We start from the raw sequence: 27,030 nt of genomic DNA on the forward strand, positions 1-27,030 counted from the left end.
GAGGCGGACGATGTGCTTAAGGGTCGGTGCTTTCTACGGTAGCTGGAAGATTAGGGATCGAACGGATGATGCGGCTGACAGATTAGGTCGCTCGTATCCTCGTTACGTACGTTACACCAGGATTAAGTCCCTTTTTTCCGTGGGCAATCGATGGGATGGAGATTGAGAAGTTGTTGGGGACTTCTTTGGATTGTTAGGAATCAATGAGGGTGTTCGAGAATTCGTTACTGCCTCGAAACGTTAGGTTCTTTGAGGGTTGTCTTCGGAAAGATCAAATTATAGGTTCCTTTATTGGAGATCATATTCCAGTGGCAGGATAAGTCTGTGTGACACGTAGCTTTGACCTAAGTAACTCCTGAATTAGGTCTAGATGCAGCTCAGGAGGTTAGACGTGGATGCAATTCAAGTTGTATTGGATTAAGCCGGGAATCCACCTGGAAACTAAGCTAAGCTGTGCTATGTTTTAGCTTAGCTTTTGGTGGAAACGGTTCCATAAGAATGTGTTGAAGCTAATTTATTTTTTCAAACGTAGCATGGCAAAGCTTAGTTTCTAGGTGGATTCTCGGATTTAAGGTCTCTATGATCGTAGAGCCCTGGAAATGTCACTTGCACCGAAGTGGACACTCCCACGTTCGCATCGAGGATCTGAAGAGAATGAGAGGTGATTCATTGGTACCGATGATTTTATTGCATTGGATCGACTCATATTTACAACAGGGGACACATACATATGCATTTTCATCTACTCTACCGATTATCTACATATATAACTTCTTCTTTATTTTCGACGTTAATCATGCTTAATTAATGAAACCGTCGTTACTTGCGGCTTACCTAATTCGTACGGTAGAAACGTGGAATACGAATTCGTTAAGTCCTCCTCGAGAGATCCCGTCCGCTTGTACAAAACACGTGACGTGTAGAAATTGCAAATGTTCCCAGAGGAACGGAAATCATTCCTGTCGCGTGACAATCCCCCGCCCCGTCCTCGGGGGTGACGGGGGGAAAGCAACGCTGCTCCCCGAAACCGTGAGAGGTAAATAAAAATGCATAGACCAGATACACGCGAGAACGAAGAGTGGTAATAAACATCTTCTATTGCAAAGCTCTGGAATGATCGCGTGCGATCACCGCGGCCGCGATCGATCGCAGACGTAACTAGAATAATTACAATGGTAATAATAATGACCAACATTTCGTTCGCTATCTACGCGTCGCTTAAAGCTACTATCACACCGATTTATACATTTCGCCTAAAGGATAGAATAGATATACGCTCGACGTGAGTTCCTCTGTACGCCGTCAGAATTTTTCTACACGAATTTTCACACACCCCATCGCGGGGGTGATCCACTATTTCACTATTTCACTTCTCCCCCATCTCGATCAGCATCCTTGAGTCCTTAGCTTTCCCTCTGTTTATCGTTTCATCGATGACTCTCGCCGTCACACATCTCCCCGTCGCAGGTACAAATATTTACAAATATTTACACGAATAAATAATCATCTCGGAGGATACCATCCATTGAGCACTGATGCGACGATTAAACCGATATCACGGGGACCCGTATATCCCAATAACGATCGCGCCTCCGTTCTCTGTTGATTTAGCTTGCAGCGCGGTTTGTTTCGCCGATACCGCCGGCCGATTATTTGCGTTCTCGGACGTATATATGCGCGGCCCGTGTTTCGCAGCTGCTCGGTTCGGTTAAAATATCATTGTCCCGTCGGAATTGTGCGCGACGATTCGTCGTCTAATTCGATCATCCGTACTGTTTGCCCCCACGTTTTGTCGCACTGTCGGTTCCGAAATTAAGGACGCCCGTGCATGGTTTCCGCCGGCAAAGGTTTCGGAGCGAGCTTCCGTCGCGCGGTTACATATCTCGGGGGCTGTGGTCGTGAACTGAATAGAAGGAAAGGTCCAGACTGCTCGGCCAAAGAATAATGGAAGTCTTGATCCGGCACAGGTGCGGCGATTCTCACTGAGTCCGCGCACTCGAGCGGATTGGAAACGAGGAGTGATACCCGAAGTACAGTGTAAGCTCGCTTTGTACATTTCGACGAAGGCGTTACGCCTTGCTGTGGATCTCCTCGCGCACCTATCTTTTCATGCGGCTAATTTTCGCCGAGGCCGTTTGACAGATCAAGGGAAACGTCTATTAGCAATATACGACTGAAAACCTGAGACTAGTCTTAAGATAAAACAGGAATAATCTTCGCTCCCGCTGTTTGGTTGCCGTAGATGAGGTAGTTGGTTGTCTCGAAACCACGCAGCGACGCGCAACACGGTGCACGTTCCCCCATTTCCGTTGCGTCTTTGGTATCTGTTCCTGGTCTCCAAGTAGAAACAATCGTCTAGCCCGAATCGGCTGGATAAGCTTTCATCGAATCCCCATTCGTGGAGCATCTGTATCGAGCTACGATCAGCCGAGCCTCGTCCCCAAATACCCGTCTACAGGCCGCAGATTCTATCAGCTTCCCTTCACTTGGAGGGCTGGGCCAGCTGACCGATGTCCGCGGTGTAACAAGGCGGGCCAAAGATCATGGGGCACTGCGTCTTCCTCGGATAGTGGATGTTCTCGCCCTGTCACAACATCTTGCTGAGGTAATTGGCGGATCCTGGCGGCGGGAGCAGAAACGGGCTGACGAACGAGTGGCCGCCGGGGCCGTGATGAACGGACGCGTAACCAGACTGCTGATTGTGGCTCTGAGCGGACGTCCCCATGCCATTGAGGACGGGTGAGCCCGAGTCGTGCAGCTTCCTCATGTGCTTCTTCAGATCGAAGTTCCTGCAAAAGCCTTTCCCGCAGATCTTGCAGGAGAACGGTTTCTTCTCGTTGTGCGTGTGCATGTGGAACGTGAGGTTGTAGACCTGGTGGAACGCCTTGTTGCATATGTTACACTTGTAGGCCTTTTCGCCGCTGTGCGTCAGCTTGTGATTCTTGTAGTTGCCCTTCTGGTGGAAGCCTTTATTGCAGTGCTCGCAGACGAACGGCTTGAAGTTCGCGTGTATGCGCCTGTGTGTGTTCAGGGTGGAGCTACGGTTGAAAGCTTTGCCGCAGGTCGGGCACTTGTGCGGCTTCTCCGCCGTGTGGATGATCTTGTGCCTGCACAGGGTGCTGGCCTGGCGGAAGCCTTTCCCGCAGATCTTGCAGACGAACGGCCTGGCGCCGGTGTGCACCGGCATGTGTCTGGTCAGGTTGTAGTGGGCGTTAAACACCTTCCCGCATTCCGGGCAGGTGAAGGTCTTCTGCTTGTTGGTGGCGCTGAGCTCGCTGCTGCGCGGCGCGGGACTCTTCTTGCCGCGCTGGCTCTCGGGCGAGATGGCCGTCTGGCTCACCTTGGAGAATGCCTCCTGGATGGTGGTGGGCGACGAGGAGCTCTGCGGCACCGTGGGCGTCGGCGGCGGGGGCGCCGCGAGGGCTCTCAGCAGAGGATTCGGGTGATAATAGAGGAGAGGATAGTGGTGCAGGAGATTCTGATGCCTCAACGTCGGCACGTACTTCTTGAAGGCCGACTCGAGGTGCGTGGAATACGTCAGCGAAGGGATGCTGGGCGCCTGCTGAAGGATGTTCAACGTGGTCGGTGGTAGTTGAGGCGGGGTCGCCTGCTGGTTGCACTGCTCGGTCAGGCGTTTGTCCGGCTCCATGATCTTCGCGATGGAAAAGGTCAAGTTCCTGCACGGCGTCGGCGAGGTGACCCTCTTCGGCGGGAGGCTGGTCGGTGTCTCGGTCGCCATTGTGCTGCCGGTCGAGAACGGTTGCATGGTATGGCCTGGAAATGGAAACGACCAGGATCAGTTTATTTTACACGGACAGCTTTGTTTTCGCGCTCGATGCCGCGCTGCGTGGGTTGTGAGTAAAGGGAATGACCCTCCGTTGCGTTTAACACCGCCCATTTGCGATTTCGGTCACGCTAATTTTCTGGGGTTTCTTGCTGTCGGGACATTCCATGCGAACTCGGACAGATTTCGGAGTAAGTTTTTGTAAATTGCTGAAATTTGTACATGTTGTAGTCTTTGGTGATATTTAAACGTACCTCAGAGGATTTTTCAAAATTTTGAAAAATGTCGATTTTACAGCTGTTTGAAGTTAAGTGCTACCTTTTTTCAATACATTATAGCTATGGAAGTAGTAAACGGATGGAGATGAGCTTTACGGTGCTTCTAGAGAAAGAAAAAAAAGAAAATGAAAGAAAGAAACTCAATCTACTAGATAGATGGTTCAATATATTTACTTCATTCCTAACCTTGTGTGGCCTTGAAGGTCATAGTATACCATATGGTTGTATTGAAGTCGATGGTGACTATTTCGATTGATGAAATGCGTATTAGGTTTGTCAAGTAAAAGTTCAAATTAAAAAATCAGAAACGGCCATTTCATTTGCAACAACCTAATAATATTCACTTCTACGAGTAACGTGCTATCATACTGAAGTCTGTAAAAACTCGCCGTGCTCGAAAATCTTCTCCTTCGCGAAACACACAAACACGTACCCTGTTACTTGCAGGTCTGTCAGAATACTGACACTATACTACTGCGACATTTACCACCAGATGACACTGAAAATGCAGCGATAGGAATCGAGAAATGCAGCGGGACGAAATTTGGGTCCTTCACCCTGTATGTATAATAATTTAAGGATCTGGGTACATCGCGGTGAATCGACGCTGTAGAATCGTGCGGAGTCTGAGTGCATATTTTCTAAGAAGTAGAGAATCGCTATCTAGCACACGCGAGCTTGGGAAAAGTTGTTTCCTAAGCGTAATTGGATCGACCCGCGTAATTCCTGGCACGGCAGGCAACGTAGGCGATGCTTCAACGGTGGAGTAATGGGGGAGTGCCCGAATCATGGCGATCAATTTGATGACTTGGAGGAGTGTCGTTAGTGCCCGCGCGATCCTCCCTTCGCAGAACTCTGTTAGTGTTTTAGTGCGTGTGCACAGGGACTGGAACGGAACCCACATGCCGGCGAATCCGAGTGAAACATGTGGTACCGCTATTATATCCACTCAATTGGCCCTCGTGTTGACATAAAAAAAGAGTACGACGGAGATTGAACGATGGGGGCTGGCGAACGTCGAACGAGGGTACGCGCCACTCCACTCTGCATTACGCCTCGGAAGCTAAACGGGCCCCCGACATATCTTCGAGGAAACTCGAATCAACGACGAAAATCACGAATTAAAGAATAGGGGGCGCGAATTATTATTTCACGGGCGATCTTGACCTTGGGCCGCCGTTCGATCTAATCAACTATGCGCACGCTATTTGAACGTTGATTCCGCGCGCAAAACTGCATGAATATACAGGTAGCCATTAAGCATGTGCAAAAGGGGGATGAATGGCGGGGGCTGAATGAGAGACGCGAAATGGTCAGCACAGTTGAAGAGCAAGCTTCCCCGAGGTATCACAGAAGGTTTGCACGTCGAAAAGTAGAAATGTTTGCCCCGCGGAATGGCGTTATGTTTGGACTTGGAATGACGGTTGGAATTGGATAGGGCGTTGCTGGTAGCCTCGTGGAATACTCCGTTTCCGGTTCGCCGAGCTCCGCGATCCTCCAAGTGCAGCACAAATAGGGGATCGAACTTTTAATTCCCACCCCTTATTCGCCGATCGGTAGGGTAATTCCGGGTGAGATGGGCTTGCGGGTGAGATGGCTCCATCACGTTTATGTCCTAGAACGTTGCGATTTTCAGTTGTTTTTAGTGGTATATTGTGCGTCGCTCACACGCCGCATTAATCGTTTGCTTTCAACTGTGAAATCAGGTAAGTTATCTGTAATGTAAAAATTCACTGTTCTCGAAATTTTTCTACGTGTTCTTTAAATTATTATTTACTGACATTTTACGAAAAAGCAATGACTTGTTTTTAATGCAGTGCGTTAATATAATGTTTGGGGGTTATATTTGCGTTCTTATGATGAGATATTGTCGTAGCATTATTGATAAAACAAGCGAGTCAGCGCTTCTCGACTCTCGGGTTAGTTGGCCCGATTTTTTCGAGGATAGTTGGCCCATCATAAAATCATGCAAAATTGCTACTTAGTAAATGTTATTGTAGGACATGCCAACGAAATACAAACGAAGATATAATTAGCGTAGGAAGTTATGGACAAACGAGGAATTGTTGAAAGCCGTACAAGCAGTCCAAAGTGGCAAAATGTGTGTGTTGATGACTGGGTTTGCTCAAATGATGAAGGATGCTCAAATTTTTTGAACTTATGCAATGAGTGTGGATTTGTGGAAAAGATTTGTTCAAAAAAAAAATTTAATCTTATTAACCTCATGACATGTATTTTTATATGGGTCATCTCACCCGGATTGTCCTGCAATTTTATTTTATTTTTTTTAAATGTATGATTACCTTTTTAATTCAATTTTATATTATTTATCCAACTGTATTTCCTCTTGCAAATATATTTTTGTCCTTTATAAAACTACTAAATTCACTGTGTACTGATTGTTTTAAAAAAAAGTGGGCCATCTCTCCCCGACTTACCCTGTGCAGAGAATTTCGAGCCTGGAAACATTTCGCCGGCAGGCGGACACGGCACGTAACACGAGAAACACACGGTTCCGGAAAATGATGGAAACACCGAGCCCCTCGGCGCGGGGTGGAATTATGACGCAGTGGTCCTACCTAAAAGCCCCGCCCATTACCCGCTGCCTTTCGATTGTCCCGCGGCCAAAGGCAGCCCTAATAACCAGGGAACAAGGAGTGGAAAAGCAACCCCGGTGCGAGAAGCGAGACTCGAGAAGGGAAACGATCTCCTCGCGCACCCCCGAAACGCCCCTGTGACCTATAGAAAACCGTAGACGTCGGCTTCATCGCCATGGAACAGCGCAACTGTCGACGGAAATGACAAAGAGCAGGGATGATTATGCGCCTTCGAGTGTGTTCCAAAAAGTGAGAGACTCGGGCCTCACCCTCCCGGCAGCTTTCCCGTTTCGATTTCTACCCTCGTGCCTTTCTTTCCCAGCCCCCTCGTCGCAATGTCTTTCTTGCAGTCTCTACTCTTCTCCTTCTTAATGGACAGCTCTCTCGCGTTTGCACTTTTCCCTCTCGCACTTTATTTTCCTGCCGCGACGACAACTCTCTGCTTGTCTTTTCCACCCCCTCGCTCTTCTCGTCCTTTGCGTTACATTCCCGCTTCGCCGCCCCTCCTCCTTATCCCGCGTTTTCCTCCCCCTCGCGATTCAAATGCCTCCCTCCTTCTCTCCCGCGCGCGTCATTCCGTCTTTCGCGCTCTCCTCGGTGTCACTTTCCCTCCCTCTAATCCCTCGTTGTCCCTCTTCGAAGGGAGGGAGACTCGTATCCGTCTCCCACCCTGCCTCTTATCGTCGCCTAGCGTTTTGTGACCCGTCGCGCTCGGGCGGGAGCGACGGAGACGCGAAATGCACGGCGCGGATGGTGGGAAGGGGCGCGATGGGATTGGTCGGTGGCTCTATCGCCCTCTGAAAAAGGGGAGCGAGAGGGGAGACTCGTGGGGGACGTGGTGGGGGCCAGTATTGTTACAGTACTTAACGAGCGGCCGAGGTAATCAGTATCACTCCTTGCGGCCGCCGACAATTCCGCCAATTTGCTTCAATCTCGACTGAAGTATGGCCGACGGTTTACTCTGGGACCATTTTGCTTTCTTTGGTGCACTAGGAATCATCCGCGCGAAGCTTCCTGGTCTTCGCACCGCAAAATTCGAATTTAAATTCGGCCGGTTTCAACAGAAACCGTACAGTTTTCGTTTCTTGAGACTCCTTAAATTTTTCAACCATTGTAACATTTTTAATCACGCCTAATAACTCGCTGTGGGTTCAGGGAGGCACGAGGAATTTTCGAAAGCTCGTTCTCGTGGTCGATACACGGGGGGTGAAACGTGATCCGGGTTCCGTGACCCACTCGAACAGCCCTATCGCGATCCATCGCAGGTGAGGCCGGCGTTAAATGTACAAAGTTTACCGATGCGGTTACAAATGGTCCGAAGAATCCAATCACCTCCTGTAAACTATTAGCGGGCGACGGGCGTGCGGCTGGGAGCCGAAGAAAGTTGAAGGAGCTCGATGGAACTTGAAATGGCTTTGCAAATTTACCCGCCTCGTTGTCGGCCCCGTTAATTATCTCCTCTCCTACCCCCTAACGATCAGCCTTTCGTTCCGGTGCTCCACTTACATTTTCATTGTTCCTAAGACAATAAGAGTCACGTCCCCGACTGACCCAGCCTCGAGTAAACTGCACCTCGATTCCAGAGGGTACACGTTTCTGTTCGCCGATGGTTACGTACGCTGGAGCATGTATAGGCACAGGTTGACACGCTCATCAAGATAAGACGGTTAACCCCGAAACGGTAAGCAACGATGATTCGAATCAGCTACTCCCCAATATGAACATTCCGGATCGGGGAGGGTGGAAGTGGGCGGATAGGAGTTTTGCGTGTGCAATGCGCATCAATCACAAGCTCCTTCTGCGAATATACCTCTGCTCATGAGGTCAGACGCCTATCGCTCTTTGCCCTTAAGTGGAGATAAGGGAATAACCCTGGCCCGAACGAATCCTATTGCTTAACTTTATTACGATCACGCCCTGGCCGCGAGATACCGTCGAAATGTGTCGCCGCTCGAGGAGAGCCTGCCCGAAAATGGAGAAGACGTTTCTGTTGTGTAAAAGCTGCGCTGCGGACCTATCGCGAGGGGGACGACAGCTCGCAGCCCCGGCGCGAGAGCCGCCAGACGTTGTGTAATTTTTAGCAGAACGTCTGGAGGCCTGAGCGTTGTCTTTGGTGTGGAAGAGGCCCATTAGACGAGCCTCCCTCATTGTTCCATCTCCGACACTCGGCCTCCCGTGATATGGCGCGTGAACGGTTGACATATAATTAGCATTTGGGGTAACGAAAGCTCGACTGAGGATGACAGGAGGCACAATACACACCCCCTTGGTTATCCTCTGTCCCATAACTCGGCCACAAACCCGCCCTTCCTGTCCCGTTCACTCCACGAGTTCGGCGCGTAAGCCGATTCGAAATTAGCCGGTTTAATCGCCCAAGGGGTTCACCAGCTTTCTCAGCGAAATTTTCGGCAGCTCTTCTCCCTCGAAAAAATTCAGACACGTGACGGAAGTTGCGTGGCATGTGCACGTAGCGGGACTCTGCCCCTGTATTAAAATCTAATTGATTTTTATCAATTTAATAACGATGGAGGATTTTCAGCACCTTAAATTGATGTGTTCAATTTATTTGCAATATATTTCGGGATTTAAGGAGAGGCTCCGGTCTAAAAATCGATTTTTTTTTATTTCATTCTTCGAATGTTCAACCTATTAAGAATACGCGTTTAAAAGGATTCTTTGATATTCATAAAATTCACGAAGTTATAGGCATTTGAGAAGAGGGAAATGCATGGGTAGCACCCGGCCACTCGGCGCTGATGTAAAACTTTAAACGCCTTTTTGTTGAAACAGTGTTCTTAAAACCTACATCTCGAAAAGTTATTATCCGATTCGACTGAAACTTTTTTATTTTTGCAGAATATACTTCTGGCTAGTGGAGAACCAGTAAAATTTAAAAAATTGAGAATTTGTGATTTTTAAAGGCGTTGAAAGGGCGAAAAATGTAGGGAAAAGGTGATTTCGAAATTCAAGTGTCGTTATTTTCTCAAAAAGGGCATTTTTGTAATTTTTTTTTTAGTCTTAAAGGGTGATAGAATATAGCTACAAACGTGCAAAATGATAGGTGCAATACTTGTTTCTGTTTTTAATTCCCGAAAATTCACTGGAAAAACTGTTTAATTGAAAATCTGAAAACCCACAGAAAGTTTACAATGTTGAAGTGCCCAAAATAGACAGCCCCATTGCCGAATCTCTACGAAACCATGAAAAGTACAGTGAACGAGGAGGAATGGAGGCTGAAATTTGGTATTTAACGGTGCCAGGAGCAGAGGGCATGAAAACGATATCGTCGCGCTTTTTTCCAGGGATTTAACCGCGCACCATGACTGGATCTCAAAGTTTCGCGTTATGTGGAGGACCGGCGCGGGGGAGAGGGTGATTTAAAGTTAATTGAAGAGTGGTGGTGGCAGAGAGGCGAAGAGGAATAAATTGCGAATCAGGCAGGAGGGGCCGGTATATTCCGCTGGTGTATTCTGAATTAAGTCGCTCAGTTGTGCGCCGTTTACTTTGCTCCTCGGCTGTTCCCGAATCGTTCCGGGGGACGGCTTAATTTTAAGGAACTTTCCGGTCGTTGCGTCAAGTTCAATTTCATCCCCCGGAACAATGTTGTATGCCCCCGCACGTTCAACGACGTGTCCTGACACGCTGACTTGAGAATCGCTTTCCGTGCGTTACGCCCATCAGATTGCTTTACATTGAAAGCGAGGAGTTAGCACCTTCGGCGAGTTGAGCTTGAGGCGCGATTACCGCGAGCGTGGAAATTAATTGAATTGGAAGGATTTCTCGCGGCTTATTCCGAGTCCTTTAATCTTCCCATTCTCCCAGAGGAAGTCTACGGAGATTAAATTTCAATCGCAGAATTAGATTCCACATTTCAACGTTTTCGATTCATCGATTCCCCGGCGGGAGAGGGGCACACGTCGCTGCGAATCTTTTAAAAGCAAATCTTCCTTACTCGCCTGCACGTTGAGAAGAAAAGCCAGAAATTAAAGTCACGAGTCCTCGACGAGAGGCGCATTGTTTCAAACGGAAACGAAGTGAGCTTAACGAGCCCTGCGTATGAGCAAGCGTGGAAGGGTCGAAAATAAATCGGTGCCCACGTGCGTGCCCGTATGAATACGGGGCGGCTTTCCAAAATGGCAACGAGTCCCGCTGGGCTCGATGCATCTCGAATTCACGTAGTTCGACGTATCGTCGGGTCGAGGGTAGTTGGCGGGGGGTTCACAGCTGCGCAGTCCACGGGGGGTTTTCCACCCCTCAGCCCGTGGCGTCGCGACCCCGGCTGGAACACCTCGTTATCACCGATTCGTCCTTTACGTTTCTGCCTTTAAGTCGAGCCTGACTTCCGTCGCAAACGCGACCTATCCGCGGCTTAACGAGGTCCACCAGAAACCTGCTTCCCAGCTACTTATCTTCGCGTTCAAACGGCTTTTCGTCACGGCCGAACCTTGCCACTCGGCGACAAAGTAATTAACCTGGCACATCGACGCGGATAATTACGCCAGGAATGTTTCTAGGGGATGATTCTGCGGTCTTCTGTTCCATGCTCACAGAGATCGAAGGATAAGGGATGAGGACGAATTTCTGGGACTAATAGTCGACCTCCGCGCTTCGTGAACAGCGGTGGCTCGCCGAGGGAACGCGCGCAAACCGCTCGACAAATTAAATATAAAAGTGCACACGTGCCCGCTGGCTACGCGAGCCGGCGATCGCCGCAGCGGGCGTCTCGACACGCCGTCTGTGCGCGTTCATTTCGCATTTTCGGCGTCGTTGCTGCGCCCCGCTGACAATGGGGCCCCGGTAACTTGAGATCACCGGCCTTCGCCGAGCATAATGACGATCGCCAACGACGATCATAATAGTCTCACGGAATAATAAGTGGGATAAAAGTCAGGAAAACAATTGGTACCGCCATTGTCACTTCGCGGCCCATTCAGCCACCCCGCAGGACTGTTTGCGTTCCGCCCGTTCCGTCCAGGAGCGATGGGAATCGTTCGCTCTCACAATGCCCGAAATCGAATTATTATCGGCTGGCTTCGCGTAATAACCGCCCTGACATCCTCGTGATCGAGAACGTCGGCTCCTTGAGAACTCTTCCAAGAACTAGGGGGCCTCGAATTAAAAGTAATCGGGGTAGGCTCCATTCAGGATAACAATATTTAGAACCCTGCTTCAACAGCTTCTAGAATCCCCTGACTGCTAGCCATTCACCACTCGGCGAACAGTTCGCGTCCTCGCGAGCAGGGAACATCCAGACTTCAAGAAAAATCCCGTAGAAGACTGGCTTACGGAAGACAATAATTCCAGCTTATCGTAGACGCGTTTACGAGTTATCCAGGAGTCCCGCTCCTCCGCTCCCGTTCCCAGCCGTCTCCTCCCATCGTTGTAGACAATGTGCATTACAAAAGAGGTTTCTCTCGTGAGCCACGCTGCGTACACAAACGGTGGCGTACGTCTGCGAGCGCCCTTCCGCCGCTTCCGTTCCTGCTATTCAATCGCGGTCTCGATTCTCGAACGAAGAATGGACCAAACTCGACACCGACCAACGGGGGAGGCAAGGGGGAGTGTGTGCTGGAAAGATGGATAGGGGTGGCACCGGAAGTCTTGCGTGCCATTTGCCTCGTACGACATACTTATCCACGTCTTCAAGAATCATCGGATCGGTGAATGAGGGATCTCCTTGAGTGGCGCGTGCCGGGCCACCTCCGGATGACGAGTCTATAGCCAACCTTTAAAATGATCAGCCTCCAAGGATCGTGTTTTCTTTCGGGGGTGCAGAAAGGAACGCCAGATGACGGGGGCTCACCCCTTTCCTCGCGCCAGATCACGTCGAACCTTTCGAACCGGCGACTTCTCTCTTAATTAAAGTGAATGTTGATAAAGGGTGGAAAACCCTAAATTTACACTGCGCGTGTAATTTTGTCGTGGAAAGTCCGAGGTTTCAAAGTCAGTGAGAGAAGATGGCTCTGATTATTCTTAGTTTAAGTCACGTCCAAATGTTCCGTTCCGGGGATATTCCAGTGGCAGAAACGAATAGAAGAAACTCAGACACGTTTCTCACATTTCGCACCAGCAAGATTTGCCGTTTCGTGTGTCTCGAAATCGCGAAATACATTTCGAACGGCACGAAGGTACCAAGGGTATAGGGGTGAATCGTCACACGCAAATCCCGTCACGGCTATTGGTTCCTTATCAGATATCAGTTATGCGCTCGATTTGGGGTGCGTGCAGCCTATTACATTTGTGATCCATTGATAAGCACGTCAAATCCGCCAACAACACGTTTCCTTGCCAGCCGAAACGACGTTCTCGGAGCCCCTTGGAACGGTGCCGCGCTTCCTCGCCACTCGAATCGATTACCGAGACCTTCCGAGATTGGAGTAACTTCGATTCGACCTGTCTTACGGTGTGTCTCAATCGCTCGTCCCTTCGCCCATTCGCTTCGGCCCTTTTCGAAAAGGAAATAATGAACCGCGCCTGTTATTTCGAAGCAGGTGAAATGATCGGAAGGTCCACGATTTTGTGACACGATCGCAGATCGTTGCTTTCAATTTCTTTCCGCTTTCGTCGTGCTTCGATTTCTAATTAAACTCAATGATTATGGCGTTAATGAACGCATAAGGGACACTCTGTTGCGATCATTGATCCCACGACGTGCTCCGTTTTTTGGGGGTTGAGTGTCTACCGATTGTGACGGGTTAAAGTGTTGGAAAGGACTAGTCCGACGGCTGCCATCTGCCACCCCCAACCCCCGGGGGTTTCTACCGGCGGACGCAGAAGCAGAGAGCTCAGAATTCTCGCGAGTGGCTTGGACGGCTCAATGCCTTTAACCGTCTCTTGGCCACCCTCGAGAAACCATCTCCCCCTCTCTCTCTCTCTTTCACGTCCCGTCTCCGTCCCGTCTTTATTCTACCGTTGAACCGTTGCGCGAGGCTTTTCATACAAGATTATATAGGATATTACGCATTAAATGTCGCAATTCGCTTTCTACCCTCGCCTCTCAGCCACGCTCTCCTCGCGAGTCGTTCAAACACGAGGCGAAGGAGCCAGGCACCGAGAACCCCTTGCGGAAATGGTTTGCTCAGAAAAATTGGAAAAGACACACAGCATCGAACGGTCCGTTATATTTACTCGCGAAACGATCCTCGGCTTTTCTTCGCTTCACAATCACCGAGGAGGGAGGAAAGTCGATTCGCCGCTGAAATGAGAAGTGCTTCTCCATGCGTGACTTTCGCGGTTTCAAACCGATCGAGGATATTTAAGACAAAGAAATTTTCACTGGCCTCGGCTCTCGTCTCCCACGAAGTTCGGTATAGATGTTCAGTGAGCGATTCGAATGGCAAGCTCTCGCTACAGCGGTTAATTTTCACACAGGACGACCGACCAGCGAAAGGGTTAAAGGTTTGACTCCCGTCTGGCCAGAAATCCTGGCCGCATAATGGGGCGGGCAGCAGCGGAAGGGAATGAAATGAACACAGGCGTACGGCAGAAAAAGTGTCGTTGGTACGTCGCGTACGGCCCACTCCCCCAATTTTGATCCGAGGGCAGCTGGCTCGTTCCGTGAATTCCATTTGAATAATTCGCTGGTCCCGGGCGCGTGCCGACGCTTCTACTGGACCTTCGCCTCGATCACCGGCGAGATTGGCCTCTTTCCTTCGTATCTCGGATCTCATTGGTCCATATTGCGAGGGACACGTGGCCGGATGTCGGGTCTACCTTCCAAGCGTTTCCGCTCGCCGATGAATAATACCGTCTCGCCTCGTACCGCAGCGCTCGTCTTTCGATCGATCTTTTGTTCACCCTCTTGCCTCGTCCCTCCTCAAGATCGCAAAGGTGCGCGAGCTCCGGATCGCTCTAATTTCTTCGCGAAAATAGGGAATCCCAGTTGGGGAGCTGATACCGCAAGTTCTGCCGTGACTTCTTTGAATATAAAATAGCTGATTCCGAGGCGAAATATTAATTTCGCGATAAGAATATTCGAAAGGGGAATGAGACAAAAACACGGACGTCAGCTGGCAGTAATAAGATAAAATCTGCGAGGGCCCAGTGCTCTTTCCCGGGGAATCGAATTCGATTCAAAATTCGAGAGGGACTGAAGGAGGCAGCAAATAAACAAGCACGAGGGAGGTGAGACCATAATCAAAGTGACCACTCGACGATTTATACGATAAACGGGCCTGGATCGAGGATGGGGGATGCGGTCTCCGTGGATGGAGGTGAGAAGTTTATTTAAGACCAAATCATCCTTCGTCGATTAAGGTAAGAGAGGGTGCGTGCAACCGGGCCGACGGGGACGCGGTCTGGGGGGGAGGACGGAGGAAGGCGGTACGTGTTATTGCTTGTATTGTGGCGCAACCCCTCAAATCGTCGGCAGGGGTTGGTTTTAGTCGGCAAACTCTCCCCGGAGACTTGGAAGTTCTCGTTGCCGTTAAACGGGACGGTGACATGGGGGTTCGAGTGAAAGCTACTTGTTGGCCAATACCGAGGAAACACACTGTCAAAAGCTACGGCAGCGTTTCGTTGCTCGAATCGAGTCCGACGGCGAAGAAAATTCGTTAAACCGCTTCAATTCATCGTCTCGCAATTCGCTCCGTTATTCTGCCAGAAAATATACCAAGAAACGTCCCATACAGCACACTCCATTGCAGGAATGTTCCAGGAAGGTTCCTACGTCCGCTCCTGCGGAACATTCCACGGCAACCCCCATGGAACCTTCCTGCAAGCTTCGGGCAACGGAGCGTGCTGTATGGGGTGGAATGGAATAGATGCATCTCGGTATCTACGATCTTGAGCCATAATAAAAAAATCTTCATTCCACCTCGACTACTGCAACGCGAGACACGCAAATTCGGAGGCGTAAAGCGTAGCGCTGGAAAGCACCGGGTTGCGGTGGGAGCGCGTTTCTTACCAGATGCGAAACGCAGCCCCTATTTTCCCCCAGACAGGGAATCAGATGAAAGAAAGCAGCGACGGATATTTTTCTGTTACGACCATCCCGGCAGATCGATATCGGCCTCCTTACATGCCCGTAGCAACTTGTCCGCGAATAATTCCCTTATCTCGGGGGCGAGCATTACGCGCCCGTGCCCCTGGCCGTAAATATTTTTTCAAAGCATTCCACTTCTCACCTTCGCAGCGGGCGCACCGCGTCCGAAACCGAAATTTCCCTGGTCTCTCCCCGGCCTCGTTTGCATTAATTATCCTTCGCCGTACTCCGTCTTGCGCGTAATTGCGGATGCACACGCACGCTCGAGCACACGCGCTCACCCACACGCAATTACACGGCCAGGAGCGCAGCGTGCACGTACACGGAGCGCTCGTCCGGCCAGGGTGCACGTTTATCGCCGAGCAGCAGATATATATCGGGTTATATCAATCTTGCTAAGTGAGCAATGCATATGCTTATGGCGACGGAAAGTTTTCGACAGGGCGAGAGAGCGTGGGCGTAGAATGCCCGCTGGGCATCGTTCTTTTTATGCATATCGTATGCATATGTATGCACACGCATGCGGCACCGGCCGGATATAAACACCTGCCCATCATGCTCGCCTTTACGGCCGGTCTTCGTCCACGTGTGAAGGGCCCTTTAAATTCTAAACGGGGGAGTCCGGATATTTATTGCCAAAGGTGCTACCGCGAGCGTTTATGATCCTCCGGTGAAATAACGATACCAATTAGCCACGGACAAAAGTCCACATTGTCGCGCTATCTTGCACCTGATGACGATTACGCCCGTCCATCGGCATCCCGCGGCGGTTGGCATTTAAATTCCTCTCAGACAAGTCGCGTCCGTGTATAATGTCCGAACGTCTGCCCAGCAAATCCGTTATCGCTTAAGGGGCACCGACGATCTCGAGCGCGGCCGATTTTCTATCGACACCTGTAACGCAGTAAATCAAAGCGACATGCTCCCTCGCTTGCTCGTGGAAGCCTTGGATTTCTGCAAATTGCCAGGAACCTGGATTTTAATGCCTGAAGCATTTATACATATTTTCTTTGCCCCATGCGTCAATTTATTCCTACGACTCGGCACTCGATTAATCGAGTCAAGATTAAACACTCCGTCGATCCATTGTGCATTAAATACTTTTCAATTGCGGCGGACGTCGAACAGCGCGCATCAAGGATTCAATTGGGCCGAGGCTCTTTAGCGAAAGCATGATCGGCGGCCTTTTTCGTACGGCTAAAGCGCACAACGATCCTCGTCCGTTGATTGTCCGCGAGGAGATACGAAAAACCTTCCGTCCGCGTTTTGAAAAGCACTCGGCTGCTGAGCAGCCAATCTTATCTGATGCCGAGAGCTGATTGATATCGCGATACGGCCTCGACTGGGTGGTTCGAGTCTCATCCACCATAAACCACCCCCATCGTTGGCTTTATGAACTAGCAAGCGGAGGGCAGGCGGAAGGGCGGCGCTGAACATTTAGTGCCTCCGAGGTAGGTACACATTTAATCATAATCTAATATTTAAAAGGTAATTTCACGGCCTGTTTACTTCGTGCGATCCACCCTCTCTACCCACGGCTCTCCACCCTCCTTACGTGCATGACTCCAGCCGCGACCAGTCGTGAGAATCGTGCCTCGGCTAACGATCGAATCGTCACGAATCGCTCCCGATATCCCGTGCTGGATCGTTTACCGCGGATCGAAGTTAGCCGGCGGCACTTTCGCCGCTGCATTCGTCGAACAGGCGAGTCCGAGGAATAAAAGGCGATCGCGTTTGTGCCAGGAGAAGCCAGGTATCGGCGGGCGAATGGTCTGGCACGATAGACGAACGCGTCCACGTGGCGGAATAATGAAGAAGCTAATATATTCGTTTACCGCTCGTAAACAAGCCCGGCATTGTTATTATCACCGGGTCGAGCCATTGCGATTAATCGTCTGCCGTTGATTCATTCCGCTTAATTTATACGTAAATTATACCCGGTCGCCCTTTCGGTGCTCAGTGAATAAGCATGAACTTCCGGTGACCGTAAACTTCTGTTGCATTCTAGCTCGCCTGCTCCGATCGAGCTCGAACTCCGGTTCCCTTTCGCGATAGAAAAATTGGAGTCGCTCGGGAACAATAGAGCGCTGCCGTTGATAACGAGATCGCAACCTTTGACGCGCGCTGGAATCGTCATAATCTACTTTGCACCGCAATGTTGAGCAAACGTGGGAAGGCTTGGGCGCTCTTGCTACGATCTAGCTGAACTTCTGGGTAGAAGAATTAGGGGGGAATGAAATTCAAGATCGTTGTAATCGAAATTGTAGTTGCGAAAGGAAATACGAACGACGTAATCCGCTTTAATCCACGGTATCAGAGGAACGTGCGAAACGTGTGGCGTGAACGAGGTCATCGGCTAATGGAGCCGCGCATAAAAATTAAAATAGCAAATTGGTGACACGACAGTTCTGCCGGCTTTGCATATGCATAGCGCGCGGCGCCGCGCTCGTGTTGGTGCACGTACAAAACGGCGGGTTAATTAAAGTAATCGTGATAATCCGTACGTGCGAGTAATTAGTAACCGCGTCTGTCGAGATAATGCGATCTCGAAGTCGACCTCGGGCTCTATCTACCTTGGGAAACGTTTGCGAAAAAAAATAAAAGGAAACGGCACCCTCGGTCTTGGGAACGCCGTGCGTCGCTGGAAATCAAGGAAACCACGTGGAAATTTCGATGATTATGCCCGGGGAGCGTTCAAGTTTGAACAAGCGTTAATAGGATGCGTGTTAAATTGCATTACATCTGCTTATTAGTCACGGCACGGGCAAGCCGCGTGCGACGTTGAAAAGGCAATCGTGTAATACGTCATAATTTCCATAGCGTGACTGGACACTCCTCCGTTGCCCTCCATCCAACATCGCGTTAACACCTATAAATGGGAATTTATTATTTTCTCAAGTCTCCTCTGCGTAACTCCTTGCCCCTTACACGCTGGGTAATTAAGTGCAGAACGAGAAACAGTCTTTCTCGCTGCTACTTTCTTGGCAAAATTTGAGGAAGAAGCCTCTCTCGTATATATTTCTACACGGTGGTATAGAATTTTTTACAGGGATCGCAAAAGTTCTGGAACTCTTATTTTTAAAAAAGTTCTGTTAGAACTTATACGTTTCGTTTAAGAAAATATCTGTCCCTGTGGAATTTTTATTGAAAGCAATGTTACCCTTAGGAACTTCTTTAGAAAGTGTTTTCATGGAACAGATATTTTAGAACCTATGTAATAAAAGTTCCATGGAAACAGTTATATTAGAACGTTTATTAAAAAAGGTTCCATAAGATAAAGAAAAGTACTAAACTATTATTTCATTTAACAATATAATATCGTATTCTTCGTGTTTATTTAATAAAAGGTATGGAAATCATAACATAAGTAATTAATAGTTTCATAAGAAGTATTGAACAGAAAAGGGAAGTTGTCAAGAATAATACCTAAATGACATTTTTTTATAACTTACATGAACCACTATACACGAAAATATAATATCTGCGTAGAAATTATCTACGTGGGTAAATATTACAAATAAAGAACACATTCAGAATATCATTTTAACTGTAATAATTATTTATTATTGTTTTAGTACTATTCATTAAATAGTATTCAGTACTTGTTGCAACGATTGAGAACTTTTTTAACATTGATGGACAAAATATCTGTTCCTGTCATAGAAAAATTTTATAAGTTCCATTCCAACTAGAACTTTTATTTTCAAGAACTTTTACTTTATCATTTCTCATGGGAACTTATAATGTGAGAACATTTTTAAAAACGTTCCAACGCGATCCATGTTTCAAATAGAACCTATTGAAAGGTTGCAGAACTTTTTCGAACCCTGATTTTATTTATAGTAGTATGGAATCTTTCACACTGCTATTTTTTAACGTAGTATAGACGTTCGTTCTGGAAGTTGACGTCCCTTATTCTTTTATCTTGTGATTCTACAACACCCGAACGAAGAGTAGGTAGATTCCCTTAGCCCCTATTATTCTTCAGCAGACATTTGGAAAAAGAACTGCCATCGTAAAGCATTATAATCTTGCTACATATCTCAAGCATGAAAACTCGCAATTTTCTCCCCACCAGCCCGTAATGCGTGCCGAGCGGCTCCCCGAGGTTTCCTGCATTCGCGTAGCAGTAAAAGTGCGCAATAAAAAGTTGATATTCATTTCGTACGGAAGCTCGCAATTCTTTCGTCAACGTGCTGGAACGTGCCCCGTTTTCTTCGTATTCGTTGCGCAATTAAAACGAAGACCAGCGAAGTAGACGGTTTTTGTACACCGCCTTCATTGTAACGAAGCACAAAAGAGGGAGCGTGTCTTGTATGTATTTTTACGCGCTGATAAATTGACTTGATACTCGTTTTGACATGTAAACTCGCGGCCCTTGCCTTCTGCACGGCGGAACGCGTTTATGCAAATGCCCGCCACATTGTGCAGTTCCGGCTAACGAGTTTCCATTTGTACACGCTGCGATTTTTCCCTCCTTTCGATTCGAGCGAACAGCGTTTTTATCGTCCGCAGTCGCCGAGAGAGGCTCGATCCGCGATGCACGATGTTTTACGAGCGCAGCGAAGGTAAACGACACGTGGATCATCAGCGCCGCCTCACCTGCCCGCCACTCGTACGTTTTTACTATAAACTCCTGAGTGGCGGTCGAAATTAATGCGGTCGTTTCCTCGGGGCGATAGCGGGGGCCGGGCGAATAATCGATATCTCTCTATCTCGTGTAAAAGACGGGATATGTCGCACCTTTCGCCCGCGACCGAGCGTTCCCGTCGATAATGACGAGGGACACGAAATATCCGCGGCCAATTAAACCGTCCTCGTTCGGCAGCCCCGTGAAAATTGGCGCCAATGACGCGCGCGGCCCTTCCACCCAGGATTCCACGCTGCAAACCCTGGCGAACGGAGGCAAACGGAGCAACTGATAAATTTTACACGGATTAGGGAACAATGCGCGGATGGCTGCATATCCGCGGGCACCCCGCCGCTTTTGGAACGCTGGCCGTGGCGTCGCTTCACACGGAATACGATTAAATCCGTTTCGATGAATTTTTTATCGGCCTGGCCGGAGCGTTCCGCCCGAAAATCCGGAAGAACCGTGCTCCAGCGAGCCGTGGCCCTATAGGAGCTGCGGTTTTCAACGAGATTTTCGATGCGTGCGCGGCGATATATTGATCAGCGAAATTGAAACGAGTTGCCATGCAGCGGTTAACGAGCTTCAATCGAGGAGCGGGATTTGAGCTTATCCTGCGAAGGATAAACGAAAGTCTCGTTGCCGAAAGGTCGAAGGGACCGCGCAGAGTTGGGTATTAACTAAAGAATTATTTAAATAACGAGAGTTACTTTAACTTTAGATTATTTGAAGAATAAAGTCAATCCTTTTATGCGACACATGACGAATAATTTTTTCAACCTTTATTCGACATTCTATTTAAATAAAAGTGTTGCCCATCTCCGGGAACGCGGTACCCAGTCTTCGACCAGGAAGTTCTACCGATCGTATAAATAAAAGGCACGCTGGCACGTTGCAATTCGAGGTTGCGCACGGGAGGAAGTGGTGCATTAATTTCGAGTTACCCCTCGAATTTCCTTCAACCCCCGTACGTGTGACCGACACAGAGGCGGCCGAGGCTGGCGAGTAGCAGTTACCCCGAGGTGTTCGGGACGGCTGGTAATTTGTAGGTAGATATACGATAGACAATAACACCGGTGAGGGGCGGGCAGCGCCGACTAATTTGTTTATCATAACTTTATCTTGATTTATGGCGGCCACGGTGCTCGGCCGCTTTCGTAACGCCAATCGCCCACGTTCGTCCGTTCCCTTTGATGTATTTACACGGGCATGAATTAAAACAGGAATCGCACTATCGCCAGGAAGTACTCCAACAATCTCGTTGCTAGCGAATCCTCCCGTGTTTTGGAAAAAATGGAATTACGTATTAATGATCATTCTCTTTAGACACAGAGAGAGAGAGAGAGAGAGAGAGAGAGAGCTTGAAATTCATCCCTTCTGGATCTGAGGAAGAAGAAGACCACAAGAAAGAATTAACCCCCATCGCTACGCTTAAAGATCCGTCGCTGAAATGTTACCACGAATCGGTAGCGTCTCAAACTTGAGATTACAAGATGAGCGAACCTCCCCGCTATCATAGATCCCGAGATTGTTTCATCGCGCGTGAATCACCGGTGGAAAAAAACGCGGTCACGACGGTGGGGAAGGACGAGGAAGCCAGGCATGCGACAAGATAAAAACCGCGAGGCGACGTCGCATCGAGGAGCTAATTTTTTAAAGAGCACAGCGAAAAGGGGGTGCGAACAGGCGGAGCAACCCCCGGTCCCACTGTTCCCCTCTCTTTCCCTCTCCTTCTGGCAGCTCGATCGTGCACGCAACCCGCTGGAAGAGCTTGGTAGCCGGCTCGTATTTCTCGCCCTCCAACAAGATACCAACCACCTTTAGCCCCATCCTCGACTTCGCGGCCACACGTACAGGCAGGGTGGCGAGGGTGGAGGGTAGATAACGCCTCGTACGAATGTACAGGGTGTCCAACACAGAGAAGCCTGCCTGTACACCCACGGAGTGACTAACGTGGTCACACTGGCGCGAGCTCCTGCACACGTGAGCCAGCTCGGAAAGGTAGATATCGTCGTACGTGTTCACGCACGGCCTCCCACACCGATGGAAGGCACCAAGACACGGCGAGGGTGAGCTGGTATAACCGACATCCACCCGCCACGGTGCGGGCTCTGTAACGCTGCCGGTGCTATCTGGCTAACTATCGCTGATCCTTGGCGCGAGACGGGCACACGGGGGAGAGGAGGAAGGTGAACAGGCGGAAGGGGTGGTCTTCGAGTCACGGATAGCTTGAAACAGCACCGACGGCTACGAGAACCTCTCGCGCATCCGTGAAATATTCTGCTGAGAAAGTCTGCCTCGCCGTCGAGGTATTAATTCGTCGAGCGTGACGCGGAGGTCTTGTATCGCGGGCGGAGGCACTGCATTTAGGTTGTCCCTGAGTTTCGGTGACCCGAGCAGCGTTAATTACTCGACTGTGGAGAAAGTAAGGTGGACCACGAAGGGTAGATATGAGAGAAGTAATAAATGCGATACAGGAGAGGATATATTAAGGGTTATGGCCCCGAAGGGGTGGTTTTTGGGGAAATCTGTTTGTACGTCTAAGATGACAGTGCCAGGAAGCGAGTTTCTCAAAAGGTGAAGTAGTGGACGCTCCACGTCGCAGTAAACTTAACCCAGCTCGATGTCCCTTCGAGAACGATTCAACCCCCGTTCGGATACTTAGAATACTTGGGTTTGCTCTTCCGGCTCGCGTGTTCTCCCCCAAGTTTCATTGTTTCGCTCGTGTCTCTTGGGGCTTCGCGATAAAAAGCATTTCAGTCGAGGTGCAACGATCCTGAACATCGAAGGACACATTTCTACCCCACCGAGGATCGTTTCATTAATGTCTGCACGCCATGAAACACTGGATTTTTAGACGATACCCGCGATGAAGCGACGCTACACCTACTCCCGCCCGTCGTTGTTGGGAGAACTTGTAATCTGCTGGAGAGAAGCAACGAATCTCAAAGGGCACAACAGAAGCTGAAGCTTAAGCGTTCGGTAGGGCCCAAGTCGTGCGGGGCCTCCTCAAATATTAGCGGAGGACCGCGGGGTCCCCTTTGAGCTCCGATCCCCCGAAATTTCTATGGTGAATAATCGGAGACAGCTGGCACGATGCGAAATCAAGTAGCGTAATAATGCTGGAGCACTGCGGCAACCAGAACGGGGAAAAATGAAATGGGGAAAAAAGGAAAATGCACGGGCTCCCTGCGATTCGAGGATCCCGTCGTCTTTACCCCCCGACTGTCTTATTTCAAATATTTACGGAGGAAAAACATCGGGCGAGCTCGTTCCGACGACCGGCAACCTTTCGACGCGAGTTTTCATTCCTGAAAAAAACTGGCCAGGAGCAGTCAATTAGAAAAGCAATATCCGCGGGTTGATTCGAGGGCGATATTTAATTATTTATAATTCCAGCGAGGCCCCGATGGCTTTCCCTTTCCCCTAATCTCTCATTGCCTGTTAATTAACAGCGTCCATCAGAGAAGCCACGAATTTCGAGTCGATCCTTTTCGCCAGTCTGTCCCTGCTTATCTGTCAATAAAAGTGGCGTTTAGCCGGGGACACTTAAAAGCCACGGGTGCATAAACCGCGGGATCGGCTAATAAAGCGATATCTCGCCGTTTCAGCGGGAATACGCGGCCACATCTCAGCGGTCGGATCGGCAATTAACGTCGTTGTATAGTCGCGTTTCAACATCGGCCCTTTACAAATAAATGACACGCACCACGCGTGATAGGTATGCTAATCGCCCGAGCCGCTGTAAAATTCGCTCGTCAGCTGCCCTCGCAACGATCAGCAACAAATTTGACGTGCTCGACGTATCGGCCAAATTCGCTGGCAATTTCAATCCCCGCGAATTAACGAGCATCCTTTACGACCGGAGGAGCGAACCTCCGGCAAAAGTCGAGGGGGGAAGGGATTCGATTACTGTCGCCCGATTTCATCGAACCCGGCGATCCTGCGGCGCGATGACACGATAATTCGAAGAGTAATGATCCGTTCCGCGAGCGTCCCGTGCGGAGGAACGCGCGTTCCACCGGTTGGAGAAGGAGAGCCGTGTAAAGCTGGAGGAAACGAAAAGTGACGGAACCCTGGTATCGGGCAGTTTATCCCGCGGGAGGAGCTGCGATACAATGAATAAAGAACGAAGCAGCTTGGTCGAGTGAGCCCCGTGAACGAGGCCTTATTGGGATATTAATCGTCGTACCAGGCGAACGCCCTGTCCCCGAGTGTTTGCACGAGGTTTGAAGAGGCTGCAACACCAAAGCTGCCTTGCAGCGAGAAACCCTCTCCGTGGAACCCCCTCCTTTTAAGCGCAACGAAACACTACAAGACCCCTTCTACAGCCCCTCCAACGTGTTCCTCATTCGTGCCCGTGATACTCGAAAAGCCTAAGTACTACCACGCTCGAATACTGCTCGGATACTTCGGACACACTCGAACCGGAGCCACTTAGGTAGCTCGCGTATACACGCGGCAGATAGGTATAGGTAAGCTGATTGGCGCGTTGCACGAATGCTTCGAAATAATGGCCCGTCGATAGGCAGTATAGGCAGCCGTGTTTATAAAACATAAACGGGGCAAGCTAATTGTTCGCTAATTTCCAGTGCCACTTGTAGGGCCGTCCCTCGGTTAATGCGTCGGGGGTAGCGGTACGCGTTTTGCGCACGATTGTCCCCGCATATGCCACTCTCGCGATAGGTACATGTTGCGGAGGCTGCTTGTGTTCCTTTTGGAGAAGCGTCTTTCATCTCCGCCGGCCATTCTGCGCCCGTCGCTCGCGAAGCTTATTCCGCTTCGGGAGTCGCTGGGATGTGAACATCGGGGGCGATTCGGTTCGGGTTTCTGTGACTTGGGTCGCTCGTTGCGGGGCTATTTTGTGAGCTATGATTCGATGAGAAGTGTGGGGGCATTTAGGTATCATATAAGTGTACTGTATTCAGGGTAATTGATGGTTAATGGACGAAAGCTTGAATGGTTTCAACGTTTGCTTCTGTACGTGGTATTCTAATTGATTTCTAATGATGTCATGTATGATACAATTAGATTACTACCGAACTACTTTATCTTTGAGGATATACATTAAGAACAAAGTGGGAATGCAAGTAGTTTAATTTTGTATGGGTTTTTGTTCGATGTTTGTGGAGATTAGGGACTGTTTCATAAAAACTGTAGTCTTATATTGAGGTTGTTGGATAATTTTCAAAGGATTGAAACGTTGAAATGCATTTCTCGCGAGCAAGATACTTGAGCCGCGCCAGCTTGCAGGGGCATTCGAACGCGACGGGCATTTTAATCCTTTTAGTTGCCAGGGTGGATAGAAGCGGCTCCTCCGTTTCATCCACTCATGAAATCTGGCTAATTGTGCTAAGTCATTCGTCTCGTAATCCTCCCCCGACTTCGTACCTAAAGTCTGTCGGTCCTTGCGTCCAAGTATTTAAGTCAATTACCGTCCAACGGGTCCCAATTAATTTACTGTCAACCCAAACTGGTAACGTCTGCGGTTACATGACTCAACGGAGGGTCGCGTATTAATTAGCCAAAGTGAAAATCGAATACTTACAATGCGGATGCAAATTCGGCGACGGTTCCGCTGATTCCAGGCAACCAGTCCCGCAATCTGAACAGGTTCTGGCCTTCCGATAATCCTGGACACTTTCACCAACCCCGATTCACGTGGGACAGAGTTTAAATGCCGCGACGATGTTGCTGCATTAATTTCGATGCTTGATTCTGCAGTTCGTTCGACGGAGAGGACGTTGCTGCAAGGCGAACAGTTGCGTCGGGGTCACCAATCCAGGAAGCCTTCGGTCTTCATGAAGACAAGCGACGGACTGCGATACGTCGACATCCAGTTCCCGAAAGTCCCTCAGATCTTCCGTCGACATCATCGAAAATGCGCGATCAATTCTTCAGCTTCGATCTCCGACGGTGTGCCATTGCCACGCGGACGGCTGACACTGAATCTTTCAGCAAATTGATACTTCCTCCTTGTCTGCTCGAGTCACGTTCATCGCGTGAACGAACTGGATTCTCCAGGGGAATGGGCCTCGGGATATGCAGAACACTTTAGTTAGCAATGCATTGCAAGTGAAATGGACTCCTGCCTCTCATTCCAACCAAGATCATCGGATAACGAAAGCTGACACGAATTAGGTGGGCAAGACATCAGTCATCCTGGTTGTACGTAGCATCCACGCCGCTTCAAGGGTGGAGAACGTTCTTCCTTGAACCTGATCACTTTCTTCGACTATGCCATTGTCATCCTACAGTCGTGTCTTCGCGGAACAACACTGTCAGAGGTGCACAGACGGAACGCACGCGGGTGTACTGGCAGGAAGCCGCTCTCACCAGCTGCCCCGTGACATAATAGTTCGATCACCCAACGCACGGTCACTGGCGGGTCAGTTTGCAAAAGTTCTCTCGCGATTTCCGAACGATATGATCGGTGATCCGTGGCAGATGATCGACGGAGATCGCGAACGATCCGTTGGCCGTTGGAGGCGCCGTTTGCCGCTGCTGACGTGTGTGCGGTTGCTGCTGGCGAAACCCGACGAAGGTTTCAGCTGCAGACAGAAGGGTGAAGGGAGGTCGCGAGTTGAAGGTAGCAGCAACCACCAATGGGGCGGTGCCAGGGGCGGAGCAAAGAGCAACCTAAAAACACGCCCATCTCGTTGCATGATCATAGGTTGCAACACCCCAAGGAATGCTCCATCCCTGTCCCTCTGTCCCGTTCCATCGCTCGTCTTTCCTCCGCGCAGCCCAGCCACCTT

At 49.5% G+C, this 27,030-nt stretch overlaps 1 protein-coding gene across 1 annotated transcript; it reads right to left on the reverse strand.

The window, feature by feature from the left end:
• Positions 1-685: 685 nt before the first annotated feature.
• On the reverse strand, positions 686-26,806 carry LOC143374830 (uncharacterized). Its single transcript, XM_076823345.1, has 2 exons — positions 25,821-26,806; positions 686-3,774 (listed from the first exon to the last, which is right to left on the reverse strand). The coding sequence occupies exon 2, from the start codon at positions 3,764-3,766 to the stop codon at positions 2,588-2,590; it is 1,179 nt and encodes a 392-aa protein (XP_076679460.1). The 5' UTR covers positions 3,767-3,774; positions 25,821-26,806; the 3' UTR covers positions 686-2,587.
• Between the last annotated feature and the right edge of the window lie 224 nt (positions 26,807-27,030).

The sequence above is a fragment of the Andrena cerasifolii genome, chromosome 11, assembly GCF_050908995.1.
Source record: "Andrena cerasifolii isolate SP2316 chromosome 11, iyAndCera1_principal, whole genome shotgun sequence".
Lineage (NCBI taxonomy): Eukaryota > Metazoa > Arthropoda > Insecta > Hymenoptera > Andrenidae > Andrena > Andrena cerasifolii.